At 38.1% G+C, this 13,754-nt stretch overlaps 2 protein-coding genes across 6 annotated transcripts; both read left to right on the top strand.

Moving 5' to 3' along the window:
* The first annotated feature begins 640 nt into the window (after nt 1-640).
* On the top strand, nt 641-8,566 carry LOC143366244 (anoctamin-1-like). Of its 4 annotated transcripts, none has more exons than XM_076807143.1 (11): nt 642-948; nt 1,345-1,711; nt 2,331-2,456; nt 2,610-3,089; nt 4,641-5,034; nt 5,109-5,341; nt 5,433-5,630; nt 5,895-6,321; nt 6,399-6,604; nt 6,679-6,966; nt 7,309-8,566. In XM_076807143.1, exons 2-11 carry the CDS (start codon nt 1,391-1,393, stop codon nt 7,624-7,626), a joined length of 2,991 nt encoding a protein of 996 aa, XP_076663258.1. In that variant the 5' UTR covers nt 642-948; nt 1,345-1,390; the 3' UTR covers nt 7,627-8,566. The 4 variants fall into 4 exon arrangements, with proteins under 4 accessions (XP_076663259.1, XP_076663258.1, XP_076663261.1 ...); XM_076807146.1 differs by having other exon boundaries at nt 643-948; nt 1,497-1,711; XM_076807145.1 differs by having other exon boundaries at nt 644-948; nt 1,398-1,711.
* A 1,189-nt stretch (nt 8,567-9,755) lies between these two features.
* LOC143366246 (sorting and assembly machinery component 50 homolog A) lies at nt 9,756-13,305 on the top strand. Of its 2 annotated transcripts, XM_076807150.1 has the most exons (8): nt 9,758-9,961; nt 10,206-10,292; nt 10,364-10,447; nt 11,188-11,406; nt 11,550-11,764; nt 11,834-12,212; nt 12,293-12,587; nt 12,923-13,305. In XM_076807150.1, the coding sequence occupies exons 1-8, from the start codon at nt 9,941-9,943 to the stop codon at nt 13,105-13,107; spliced, it is 1,485 nt and encodes a 494-aa protein (XP_076663265.1). In that variant the 5' UTR covers nt 9,758-9,940; the 3' UTR covers nt 13,108-13,305. The 2 variants fall into 2 exon arrangements, with proteins under 2 accessions (XP_076663266.1, XP_076663265.1); XM_076807151.1 differs by lacking the exon at nt 12,923-13,305 and having other exon boundaries at nt 9,756-9,961; nt 12,283-12,483.
* The last annotated feature ends 449 nt before the right edge of the window (nt 13,306-13,754 follow it).

Below are 13,754 nucleotides of genomic sequence, written 5' to 3' on the forward strand. Positions count from 1 at the left end.
AAACAAAAAATTCGAAAAGATTCTTAATCTGTATGTGTGTCGCTATAGCCCGTACCTTAATTAACAATTTTTGTTGAAAAATAACAAAAGCGCCGGTCTGAAAGAAAAAGTTCCCCAAAATGGTCTCTTCTCGAATGTTTCCCGAGAAAAATCTCATTTATTTTTCGACAAAAATTGTTAATTGAGCTACGAACCATAGCGACACTCATCCAGATTAAGAATCTTTTCGAATTTTTTATATATACCTCTTTTTGTAGGTGTCACATTGCCGCTATAAAAAAACATTTGAAACAAATTAAAAGAAGTCTTTTTATTTTTTTTTTTTGCATAATATAAGAGTAGCTTAATAAATTCCAAAAAGATTATTTCATTATATGTTGGATTTATTGAGAAAAAAATCTTTAAAAATAGCTTCAATTTTCGACCGCTCAAAGTAGAATGACTCCTTAATAACGATACAGACATTACACATAATGGAATTCTTCATTGGTTGAAATTATTTATAATTTAATTCAGAAACTGAAGGGCAGTTTATGCCTGTTAAAGCAATCTCACGGTTCATATTGATAAATTAACTATTCTACTATAGTGCCAATTTGTATCAACCGCGTGATCATTTAGCACGTTGCTCCTTGTAACTCTATTTATACAGCAATACGACTCATGCGTACATGACGTATCCTGACCACTACACGTTTCTTTTGCATCTGTCTCATCTGTCCATGATATGGACTTAACACGGTCAGCGTACGTCACGTACGTAAAAATGCAGTAAATTAAATAACTTTGTCCGAGTTACGAGCAACATAGTGTGAGAAAAAAGAAGGTTAAACTCGCACCAACGTGCACGCACGATGGAATTACATATCGGCACAGACGTAGGATTTCCTGTTCTGTATCTGAACAGCATCCGGAACTAGAGATTCTGGATGAGACCACGAAAATTCTGTAAGAGTACAGCATATTATAGTTACCGTTTTCCGCGTAAAAAACTTAACGAAACTTGTAATCAGCCGTGCGTAAAATTAAGGATGAAATATCATCTCTGCTATTTCATATTATTTCACGCATAAATTCCACTTGATGCGAGCGTATTACGAGATCTGTCTTTGTATCTCATTTATTTTGATCATTACTGCTAATTCTCATTATCCGCATTTTTGCTTAGTTTAGATACTCTTCGCTATAGCTAGTGGTTAACTGTCTTACTGTAGTGTTCATTTATTGCAAGATTGTAGAATAAAATTGGCCGAAGGATACCAGCGAAAGATACATTGTAGTACTTCTTTTTTTTAAGTATAAGTATTCCTTTTTATCTGGCTTGCATGTTGTACACGTTGTTAGATTTCGAATAAGTAGAGTTTGAGGGTATTGATCAATTCAATTAAAAATGGAAGAGGATGACGAAGAAGTCTCTGTACCATGGATACGAAGGCGAAAAAGTAATACGACCGAACCAAGTCTCTATCAATCGGTACAAAGTAAATTGAACGCAGGATCTGCGCAGTCTGTATATCAAAGTGTACGCAATACCTTGTACAACGATGTCGGAAGTATGGAGAGTTTAAATAGTATGCATAGCGCGATCTCTATGGAAAATATTGATCAGCCTGATAATGACGATGTGTCCACTGTTAACAACGATACCAATGAAACGATTGTCGATGGTAGCTGTACGGACTTAAGGCATAGCAGAAGAGGATCGAGATCTGTAAGTTTAATTGCATAAGACAGATTAAAATTGGTGGTAACTATTGATTAAAGTGGTCCTTATATGTATGGTAAAAAATCAAAGTTTTTAAAATTTTCTTCTGATCCTCTCAGAAGTTTCCAAATAGTTTAAAAGAATTTCATCTAAAATTTTGTTAAAATATATTAAGGATCAAAGGTCGCTCAATGGCATTGAAATATTACTATTTTGGTATAAATTGATAGAAATTTTTGCAACAAGGACAAAATAATTTTAATAACTTTTAAGTGACAGTATGACAGTAAAATTTGGGGAAACATCACATAGATGAAACGAGTTTATAACAAGTGTGTACTGTATTGTGTTCTGGCATAAGGCTTTATATGCACATTTAAATTTCTCTCATCAGTAGCTCTCGAATCAGATACAGACGCAAACTTTGGCGTACATTCTACATATTCAGGTTGTTAAACGCATATATAAAAGCATGGTTTCGGATTCTGATATATAAATACAAAACACGAAGATATTTTTTTTGTCAAATAGAAGATTTTAAGAGGGTCAGACAATAAAAATTTTAAAGTTGAAAATAAAGATCACCCTACTATTGATCTTACATTTCTATTGTCTTTCGGTATAGGCTTCGTATTGCGGGACAACGTTCAGTTTATACTTTCGAGATGAAATTCGGACGATCGACTTCGTTCTTGTCTGGGACGAATACAACGCGGGAGCGCAAACACTTCGCAGCATCGAATGCAGACGCGTAAGTGAACTTATAACTAAATGATGACGTCCGTTTCTCTACGTCATTTTTGTAATAAATTGTACCAAAGGGATGTTTAACCCGTCTATTGTAATTAAAATTAAAAATTAAAATTAAATCTTTTCTTCTCTAAAATCAATTCTCGATTCATAGGTATTCGAAAAGAACTTGGGGAAAGAAGGTTTACAACTGGAGTACGAACAGGCGGAACCGAGTGGTCTACATTTCATAAAGATACATGCCCCACGAGAGGTATTAAGACGGTACGCAGAGATACTAAAGCTGAGACTGCCGATGAAGGAATTGTCCAATCTAATAATTCCCGAGAATCGTGGCAATGCTTTGATCAAGGAAGTGAATTCATTGTTCAAAAGAATTATGAGGCAATATTACGTCGACGAAACAATATTTCCAACATTGAAGCACAACTTTACAGCCGTCTACAGCCGCGACAAGGAATATTTATTCGATTTAGAGTCGCCAAACTTTTTTACCGCCGCAACGCGCGCCAGAATTGTACAGTTCATTTTGGATAGAACCAGATTCACTGAGACCAAGGATGATGATTTTGCATTCGGTATAGACAGATTGATTTCGGACAGAGCGTACGTGGCCGCGTACCCCCTTCACGACGTAAGATATACTTTCATTTTAAATTATGTTTTATCTAGGACTACACTAGCTCGTTAGTGTACGAGTAAAGGTCGTCGCCCATTACGACCAAAGCGAAATGTTCGTCGCCGTTCTTCTGTCATATGGGCGATGCGTGGTCGCGGCGCTTCGCTTCGCCGCGCTTCGGCCTAGTGGACGACGACTTTAATGAGAAAAATTTCACGGTCACTTTTCTGCCTTCTTTTATGGTATTACAAGCGTGCATTCTTTAGAAATGTTTCCATTGTTACCGAGGGTCGGCTATCCTTGGAATGTAATAAATCGATATAATGCCATTGTTTTTCGCTTGCCCATCGCATACCTCCGCTCGCACCCTCCGAATAGGCGATTATCCATTGTTCGATGTAGGACACGGATAATTCGGCAACGCCTAGCCTCTCCACTTCGAATGTAACCACTTTGCTTGACTTTATATCGGGCACAAAACGGCTTACAGGATTTTCGTGTCGTGCCTTAATCCGCCTTCGTGCAGCTATTCAGATAGATAGGGTACGGTTATCAACTTAGGGCACTCAGCTATGGGTGTTCAATACGGGCACCTGGACTTTTATTGTCCTCTATTCCATCGGTGCGCGCTACGCCCACCGAGAACTATACAATTGCAGCCAGGGATTTAATCTCTTCCCAGATTGCCTCTATTCTACGACCGCACACGTTAGAGTATTAAAACTACAGGTTTTAAGAAATACACTGTCCGCAGTGACCTCGTTTCGTTCTCGCATCGTTTTGTTAAATTCTTTAGCACTCTGGAAATCATATAGGAATACTGTAAAATTCATTTCTAATCATAACTTGCGAAGTTGTCGCTTAAAATTCATTTCTAATCATAATTTGCGAAGTTGTCGCTTAAAATTCATTTCTAATTATAATTTGTGAAGTTGTCGCATAAAATTCAAGTGTCGCGTAAAATACAGTAAATTATGTCTACTCGCGTTATGTATCAATCTTTTAATTGATACTTCTGCAATTTATTGCAAGCGAAGAAGGCCGTTTAAGGACAAAGTAATATCGCTTGCTATTCTGTTCAAGCATGACCCGTTTGTGTCCCTCGTTTTATGAGATACCGAAAGGAAAGGGTGCCATAAAAGCGATTTCCTCGTTTTATGGAACGATTCGAACGATTCGGAAGAGGCAATAAGCTCGCGCCCTTGTAGGCGGGAGCTCTATTGTACCTTAATCCTCTTAATACTCGTCTTGCCTCTTATACCTGCACGATAAACGGTGCGTACCGTTCACGGGTATAGAACTCGATGCATGCTATTAAGAAAGAGACCGTAGTTTCAAACTAACGTTGAATCTAATCAAGCCAGACGCTTTTACTTTTTGAAATAATAATTTATATTCCGATGAGACCTCCATTCCAGGTACGAGTCAAAATATTAGACGAATTTAGTTTAAGAAATTACTGTTATCGATCGGACACTACTCGTTTTATTATTAACGATTAAACATTCAGCTTGACTCTGTGACAGTTTTTCTTGAAATATTATATTCCCCCTTGTTTATTTTCAGGGCGATCTCCATTCCCCAGATTCTATGAGATACCTTTTATACAAGGAATGGGCAAGCCTCAGGAAGTGTCTCCATTATCAGCCTGTGGATTACGTCAAGGAGTACTTTGGAGTTAAGATCGGCCTTTACTTTGCTTGGCTCGGTTTTTACACACATATGCTGATACCAGCTAGCATTGTTGGCCTCCTGTGCTTCATGTACAGTTGCGCAACCTTGTATTCCAATGAACCAAGCGAAGATATTTGCAATGGTAATGGCACCATTGAAATGTGTCCATTGTGTGATCATTTCTGCGGTTATTGGGACCTAAAGGAAACTTGCTTGCACGCACGAATCACACATTTATTTGATAATCCGTCTACTGTGTTCTTCTCTATATTTATGTCATTATGGGGTACGTCGTATGAAGGCTCGTAACACAGACACTAGTTCCAGTTATTAGATACTTATTTTAAATCTGTTTTTTAGCTACGTTGTTCTTGGAACTGTGGAAAAGGTACTCAGCAGAAATAACTCACAAATGGGACTTGACTGGTTTAGATGCTCAAGAGGAACATCCTCGGCCTCAGTACTTAGCGCGTTTAGCACACATAAAAAAGAAGTCCGTTAACATTATTACAAATACAGAAGAACCAAAGGTTCCGTTTTGGAAAATGAGGGTACCCGCCACAATCCTCAGCTTCTCTGTTGTTTTACTGTTGGTGCGTTTCTTTCGGATATACATAGAACAAGAATGAAGTTACTACCATTACTTTGTGAGGAACTGTTTCTTCATTGTATCTCGCGTTGCAGATCGCTATAGCAATGGCTGCTGTATTAGGCGTTGTTTTATATAGGATGTCCGTTTTAACCGCATTAAGCGTTTATGGGCACCCTATGGTAACAAGCTACGCAATACTCTTTACCACGGCTACTGCGGCTAGTATCAACCTATGCTGCATTATTGTATTTAATTGGGTTTACGTTTGGCTGGCTGAATATTTAACAGAGGTACCTTTTCGTATAAAGAATGATTTCATATTAGCGTAAGGTGATCATTTGTCCCCGATTTTCGGCGGTAGTCCCCGATTCTGTATTTCTTCTTCGAAATTACAAAATAATCAATGTGAAACTGAAGCCACGCATTTGCTTAAAATTCTATTAATTTAGTCACGGCCCCTAAATAAAAAACTCGTGTATCCAGACACTCAAAAAAAGTGGTCACCTTATATTAGCGAAGTATTTCCTTGGTAATACTTATGTTCACTTTTACAGATCGAACTCCTCCGAACCCAAACCGAATTCGACGATAGTTTAACGTTGAAAATATACCTCCTGGAATTCGTGAATTATTACGCTTCCATATTTTATATAGCATTTTTCAAGGGGAAGTTCGTCGGCTATCCAGGAAAATATAATCGCTTTTTCGATTATCGGCAAGAGGAATGTGGTCCGGGTGGCTGTCTCATGGAATTATGTATACAACTAAGTATTATTATGATCGGCAAACAGGCCATGAATACGATATTGGAGATGCTCTTCCCTCTATTTTATAAGTGGCTGAACACTTTGAAAGTGCACGTCGGAATGAGGACGAAAGACGGGCAGAAGAAGGTTACTACTAGGAAGTACCAATGGATCAAAGACTACAAATTGGTAGAATGGGGTCCAAGGAGTTTGTTTCCGGAGTATTTAGAAATGAGTAATGGCTTGAATTTTTATGAATTTATTGCGTGCGTCTGTACCCGGCCTAAGTTTCTATACTTTCGTTTCTTGTAGTATTACAATATGGATTTGTCACTATCTTTGTTGCTGCATTTCCATTAGCACCATTCTTTGCTCTGTTGAATAATGTTTTCGAAATGCGACTGGATGCAAAGAAGTTGTTAATAATGTACAGAAGGCCAGTCGGACAACGTGTTATAGATATAGGCGTATGGTATCGCATTCTTGATTCCATTTCTAAGTTATCAGTTATAACTAATGTAAGTACAAATGTTTATATTTCATATATAGTTATATAATGTGACCAACTGTTCTTATGACTGATATTTTTTAGGCATTCATTATAGCTTTTACGTCGAATTTTATACCGAGGCTAGTTTATCAAATAACTGTTTCTAGCAATTACTCTTTGGAAGGGTTTTTAGAACATTCTCTTTCAAAGTTTAATACAAGTGATTTGAAAAATGGCACTCAACCGTTTTCTATACCTAAACACGAACAGGTAGAGATATGTAGGTATCCGGATTACAGGCAACCGCCGGACTCGGCAAATAAATATCAGTACTCGATCATGTTTTGGCATGTATTAGCTGCTAGACTAGCTTTCATTGTAGTATTTGAGGTACGTGTGACAAATAGGATGCTATACTAACAACTAGGGTGGGTTCGAAGCGAATTTTTAAATTCCCGAAACTTTGTAAGGCTTCGAAACTCGAAACTCTAGAAACTTGAAGTGCGGATTTTGTTTTGTCAGTGGAATATTTTGATTTAAGAACTGAAGTAAACACAAAAAACTTCGAATTCTCGGAGTTCAAAACTTTCTTGAGTTTTGAGGTTTCGACGCTTTGAGAAACCCACCCCAACTAACAACAGTTCAGTTATCCCGCAAGTTTGACCCAAGAAGTTTTTAATCACTTCATAATTTCCATCTATGACTGTTGCATCGCCAAAATTTGATTTCCAGAACGTCGTTGCTCTTGTAATGATACTTGTACGATGGTGCATTCCTGACATGAAACCGAAGCTACGCGACAGGATTCGACGCGAGGCGTACATAACTAATGAGATAATCATTCAGCAAGAGGCACTTCGTGCTCGTAACAGGTCTATTGATGATACAGAAGCCCATCAGCACTATAATACTGCATTACACGAAACCGCGAATCGTTGGAACAGAGTGATGAGAAACAGTTTGTCGAACTCCGAGTTCGATTTAGAGATCCACGGAAGCCCCGTGTCCCCTGCTAATGCACATTCGCGGGTTGGTCCTGCTGCCCTGTGATAAATGGAGAGGAAGTCCCGTTTCACACATACAAGTAATCCGTTTTCACGGTAAAAAATGCAAAGTTCATATAGAAGTCTTCCGTCTATGTGGCGCCGGCAACTGTGAAATATCTCATACGATCTTCGTTCCTTTTACCGTATAAACGGACGTCGTGAATGTGTGAAACGGGGCTAACAATGAAAACTGTCCTGCCTGAGAACCGTAACTGTGATGCTAGTCACGATGGCATATATTGGTAATGTCAAGTAGCGTTATTTTTCGACGAAAATAGAGTCGAAGGAATCGTTTGGGAAGTATGGGGAAACTGAAGTGATACTAATAGTGCTATTAACGACAGAAAAATATAAGACACCGCTAATACATTACGCGTACGGTTATATATTTATACCATTAATTAAGTCGAATCATATTGGTCGAAAGAGGTGGATGTATTTTCGTTACAGAAAGCTTTAACGTCCTACACTTCCAAGAAATTACATGAATTTTATAACCCTGTTTTTATACATAAGGAAGAGGTATCGCAATGATCTGATTTACACTTGGGAGGATATTGCAAACGAAACATACCACACACTTTCTATATTAATATATATTTAGCCAGGAAGAATACTTGTGCCTATATGAAACTGTTCTGACGTAAATAGTCGTTTCAATTACTATTGCATTTTTTCATAAATTTTGTTAAACCGAGTTCACAAAGAATATAGAAAATTCATGATTATTGTTAATACTATACACTTCGATGTTGTATATGAAATTTTACAATGTATCTTCTTTATTACATCTGCTCAGAGTTTAATTTTATAATTATATTTATAAATCTTCCTCTTTTTAAAGTTCCTGAAAGTAATGGTGTTTTCATGCGGGATTAATACTTAAGGACAGATTTATTGTATTACATCTATTTAGGATATAGCAATGAAACTCTTACTAACAAGGAGAGGACACCATGTGGTAGACATCGATTTTGATGAGCCTTGGCACGATGAATCTATGTCGAAAATAAGTAAATAAGTATCCGAGCGTTTCTGCCAATGGGCCTTAATAATAGAGATATTTACATGGAAATTATTAAAAATTTCATAGTGGCCGTGGGGTTTTAATGGGTAAAAATCCCACACTACCTTGGCGCCCCTGGGGGATTCCCCTCTGCTGGAGTCGGGGTGCCTTTTGAAGATTTCCCCAAGTTAAAAAAAATTTATAATTTTTTTTTTAACGTGGAGACATCTTCAAATGGCACCCCGACGTGTCCAGAAGGAATCTCCCGCGGGCGCCAGGGTAGTGTGGGATTTTTACCCACGGCCACTATAAAATTTTTAATAATTTACATGTAAATATCTCTATTATTAAGGCCCATTGGCAGAAACGCTCGGATACTTATTTACTTATTTTCGACATAGATTCATCGTGCCAAGGCTCATCAAAATCGATGTCTACCACATGGTGTCCTCCCCTTGTAAGAAAAAAATCTTCTGCAGTATTACATAATGCGAAACGGGAAGAAGTCACGTTCCAGTGTGTAAATTACAACATTTAGTGAACGTAGTGTCGTTCACTAAAAATGGACCGAATTGCTTCGCGTTTGAACTCATTTTCATCGAGAAACCTTAAAAATCCATTGGTAATACTTTCATGAACATTTATCAAAAATATGAAGGCCTACCCGAGACCGCAGGTCCCCACTCGTAGCGAGGAAGGCAAACTGTAGAGTGGGTAGGTCTTTTCTGATAATCCGGGGGAAAAAAGCATTTCAATTATCCGAGGAAGACTGTATATATATGTGAATGTTATGTTTTCTTATATGACTTGTAAAAAGTTTAAATATATATAATGAAATAACGGGAAGCTTCATTAAAAGAATTAAGGCCGCCGCGCATTTTGGCGAAACGCGGCGATACGAAGAGAGAAGTTTATAAACAATTGACCGAATAATTGAGAGCACTGGACCGCAGCGCAGCGTCAATTAAAATTAATTATTATTTTCTTCGCTGATTCGACATAATGCGCGACGGCCTTTATGGCATATGTCCTAAAGCTTTTTGAATAATTACATCCATTATTCTAAAAAGCCACCCTATATTATCGATGCACAGTCTTGACAATTGACATTGAAAAATGGGTGTATAGAGGGCGCTGTCATTCCGCCGGTAATGGCATTGCCATACCGCTCGTCCCTAATCGTTCCAAGTGTTTAATTTGAAAAATTTATACTTTTTTTTGGTTGTCAAGTGTTGAAACAAACTTAACAAAATTGGGTACATTATTTTAATGTAATATCCCGCGGAGACGAGCAAAATTAATCGCGACAAAAATGGGAACAGTTCACGCGAAGGTAAGCGCTTATTATTAGAAAAGCATGGTATAACCTGGAATTAAGACCATTGATTTCTAGCATGAGTAATCTCTAATAATAATTCCTTACACTCTTGTATTTCGCTTCGAAGTTATATAAACTTTCTGCTTCTTTGCCTTTAGTCCTTCGGCGTACTTAATCCTTCGCTACAAGCGTCTCACGTTTCTCAAACTCTCCTGATCAAATATTTTTCAACGATGTTTCACGTGCTGCGTTATTTCAGGAAGCAAACATACCGAAGAACTTAAATCGAGGTTTAAACGAAAACATTCCCAAGGAAGGACACACACCTAAAATGAGGAGCGACGTCGTAAGTAACAATTCGGAGATCCCCGTTTTAAAATCATGGTGTGCTAAGTACGTTTGTGTTTTTACTTTCAGCCAGCGTATTTCAACAAGCAAAGGGATTTATTACAGAAAGAGGAAGCTACTGCGGTGAAACCTGTCAACTTGCAATTTGTGAAGGTACATCTGAATTTAAATGTGTATTTGAAAGCTTTTCAGCTTTTTTATATGTTAAGGGGGACCCCACCCTGAAGCCACTAACAAAATACGAAGTTAGGGATTTTTTTCTTCGTATAAATAAAAATGTAGGGCTTGGATTTTTTATATAGTTTTAAAGCAATCTTTATTTTGCTAGAAATTTTTTTTTTTAAATTGCACAAAATAGCTTCGCGGAGCACTGCAAAAAAACTGGCCCACACTCCTGGGAAGGACTGGATCACCTGAGAAGGAAATACGAAAAAGATATATAAACAGGAATATATTATCTATGACCTAGCGTAGGATTTTTTGAATATTTCAATTATTCGATTTTTTGCAAGCATTTCACTGCAAATTTTTATGTAAAAAAAATTAAAATCAATTCTTCAAACTGCTGTAATTTCCAAAATAATTCGAATTTTGCGAAAATCCTACGCTAGGTCAAAGATAATATATTCCTGTTTATATGTATATCTTTTTCGTATTTCCATCTTGGATGATCCACTCATTCCTGAGAGTGTGGGCCATTTTTTTTCAGTAACATAAAGATTGCTTTAAAACTATATAAAAAAATCCAAGCCCTATATTTTTATTTATACGAAGTAAAAAAATTCCTAACTTTGTCTTTTGTTAGTGGTTTCAGGGTGGGGTGCCCCCTTAAGGTAACGAGTTTTACCATTAAAACATAAGACAGCCTTCTGATGAATCCTTGCGTTGAACAGGCAAGAGTCGATAAAGTCCACGTAGATGGACTGATGAGAACGAAGGACGACATAGTGAAGGCCCAAGTGACAGATCTGTTTCAAGCTCGAGACTTCCAAGATGTTATTATACGCGCCTATAAGGTCAAGGGCAAACTGGAATCGTTGGGGTGCTTCAGGAATATCGGAGTTTACATCGATACCAGTCAAGGTCCTCAGGCCACCCCAGATGGTGTCGAAGTGGGTCTATATATAAGTACACACTAATTCGACAAAACATAAATAATTTCTCAGGTTTAATTCTTTTCAGTTCACTTATGTGCGATTCGTTTAGAGATTCACAGGTGTTCCTGTGAGAAGCACTAAATTACATTCTGTCTCAGGTGACATTCACTGTGCGCGAGATGCGACGCCTGGTCGGTGGGATCAACACTATGGTTGGGAACAACGACGGGTCTGTTATTATCGGAGCGAAGGCGCCTAATTTATTCGGGCGAGGGGAGCGGCTACAAATGGAGTATTCTCACAGTACAAAAAGCTCGACCAATATAAATGTGTCTGCCATTAAACCCTTCGTGGATAGTTGGCTTCATACAGTGTAAGTTAAGCTTCTTCCACTTCTATCCCTAACGTTCTTATTATTTACAGCTGCTCGTTTCGTTCGCAGATTAACCGCCAGCGTGTTTAATACGTCCAGCGACTTTCCATGGTCTGGTTACAACCAACGTGACAAAGGGCTCCTGGTAGATATCGCTCTTAACCCAGACGGAGTGGGTATACTGAGGCATAATCTGCAGTACGAAGCTACGTTTAGGAAAATTGTTACTACCAAGCAAGCATCGTTTCGTGTTCGCGAGGAATGCGGCCCGAGTTTGAAATCCGCATTGAGACACATTTGTTCCATCGATAAGAGAGATTCGGTGATATTCCCCACCGCGGGGAGCCTCGTGCAGTTTTCGACAGAAGTAGCTGGGCTCGGCGGGAACATCGGATTCGTGAAAAACGAACTTACCATGCAAACTAATTGGACGCCGCACGAATGTCTTGCAAGTATCATTCAATTGAGAAATCAAAATAGATCCTTTAATTACAATTACAATTTATATTATTATAAAGATTTCATCAGACCTTCCAGCTGGGTCTTCAATCTGGGCTACTTCGAGAAATTAGCAACGATTTAAAAATAAACATAGCTGATCGATTCTTTTTGGGTGGACCGATGAATCTTAGAGGGTTCGACATGAGAGGTTGCGGCCCTCGCCATGATGGCAGTTCAATAGGTGGCGATGCTTACTGGGCGCTTGCCCTTCATTTGTACACGCCACTGCCCTTTAGACCTGGTCGCCATGGTTTCGGTGATCTGTTCAGGCTACACGGATTTGTTAACGGCGGCAATGTGTCCGACTTCAAGTTCAAATTCGGTGAGAGACTTTCCACTGGTTGAGGTGCGAATCCACAATGAGATTTTACACGAGGCTTTTCTATCATGAGACAAAAATCTTGACAACAACTAAGCTTAAATAATGGGAATAACCGCGAGAGATGAGGTGTTTGAAACTTGTCTCGCGAGAGTTTAACTTCATCAAACTAATGACAAAATAATTAAAAATTAATAAAATAATTGTCTCGGGAGATTAAAGTCTCGTGTGAGACACGATATTTCGGTCTCATAGTGGATTTGCACCTTTACTGTTGACACGCGCTCATTTGTTCGGCACTGTACGACAGTGATTTATTAAAACATTATCGTTTCCAGCGAACGACTACAAAGAAAACATGAAAATCTTCACGAAAAATGTTCGCTGTTCAGTTGGCGGTGGCATAGCAATGAGAGTTGGGAACGTTGCGAGAGTGGAGTTAAACCTAGTTCTGCCTTTGTTATTCGTTAGATACGATGTACTGCAACAGTTTCAATTCGGTATCGGGTTGCAATACCTGTAAGCATTTCCTATTTCAGAGTAGTAAATTGTACATCTGGTATTACCTATTTTTTATGTCAGTGACCTGAATTTTATTGTAAAATGCATAATAATTGCAATTATAAATTTATTACCGGTAAGGATATGCGTTCTAATGCTATTAGAAACGAATATCTGAGAAAGAAGACGTTCCCAATAAAGGCTAGTACAAATTGTTTAAGCACTCAATATTCTTAATTTTCTTTCACATTAATTACTATATACTAGGGATGGGTTTTTCGAAACCCAAGAAAGTTTCGAGAATTCGAAAGTTAACACTTCTTTCGTAACTCGAAACTCTCGAAGCCCAGATAAGAAAAACTGTGAAATTAATGAATAAAGAAATCGTTCGCAGGGTGCCTCGAGAATTTGTATATTGTTATATTTTTGTTTGTATCTTATTTAACTATGGTCAATAAAGATTTATGCAAAAAGTTTGTCCGCTTTAGTTCTTAAAGCAGGACATTTCACTTACAAAGCAGAATCAGCACTTCTAATTTCGAGAGTTTCGAGTCTGGAAAGTTTCGGATTCGAGCTTCGAGAATTTAAAAATAGGTTCGAACCCGCCCCTGCTACCTATATACATAGAATAAATGCATGCAAATATTCATAAACTTGCGTCAGACATTG

Source organism: Andrena cerasifolii, chromosome 2 (genome assembly GCF_050908995.1).
Source record: "Andrena cerasifolii isolate SP2316 chromosome 2, iyAndCera1_principal, whole genome shotgun sequence".
NCBI lineage: Eukaryota > Metazoa > Arthropoda > Insecta > Hymenoptera > Andrenidae > Andrena > Andrena cerasifolii.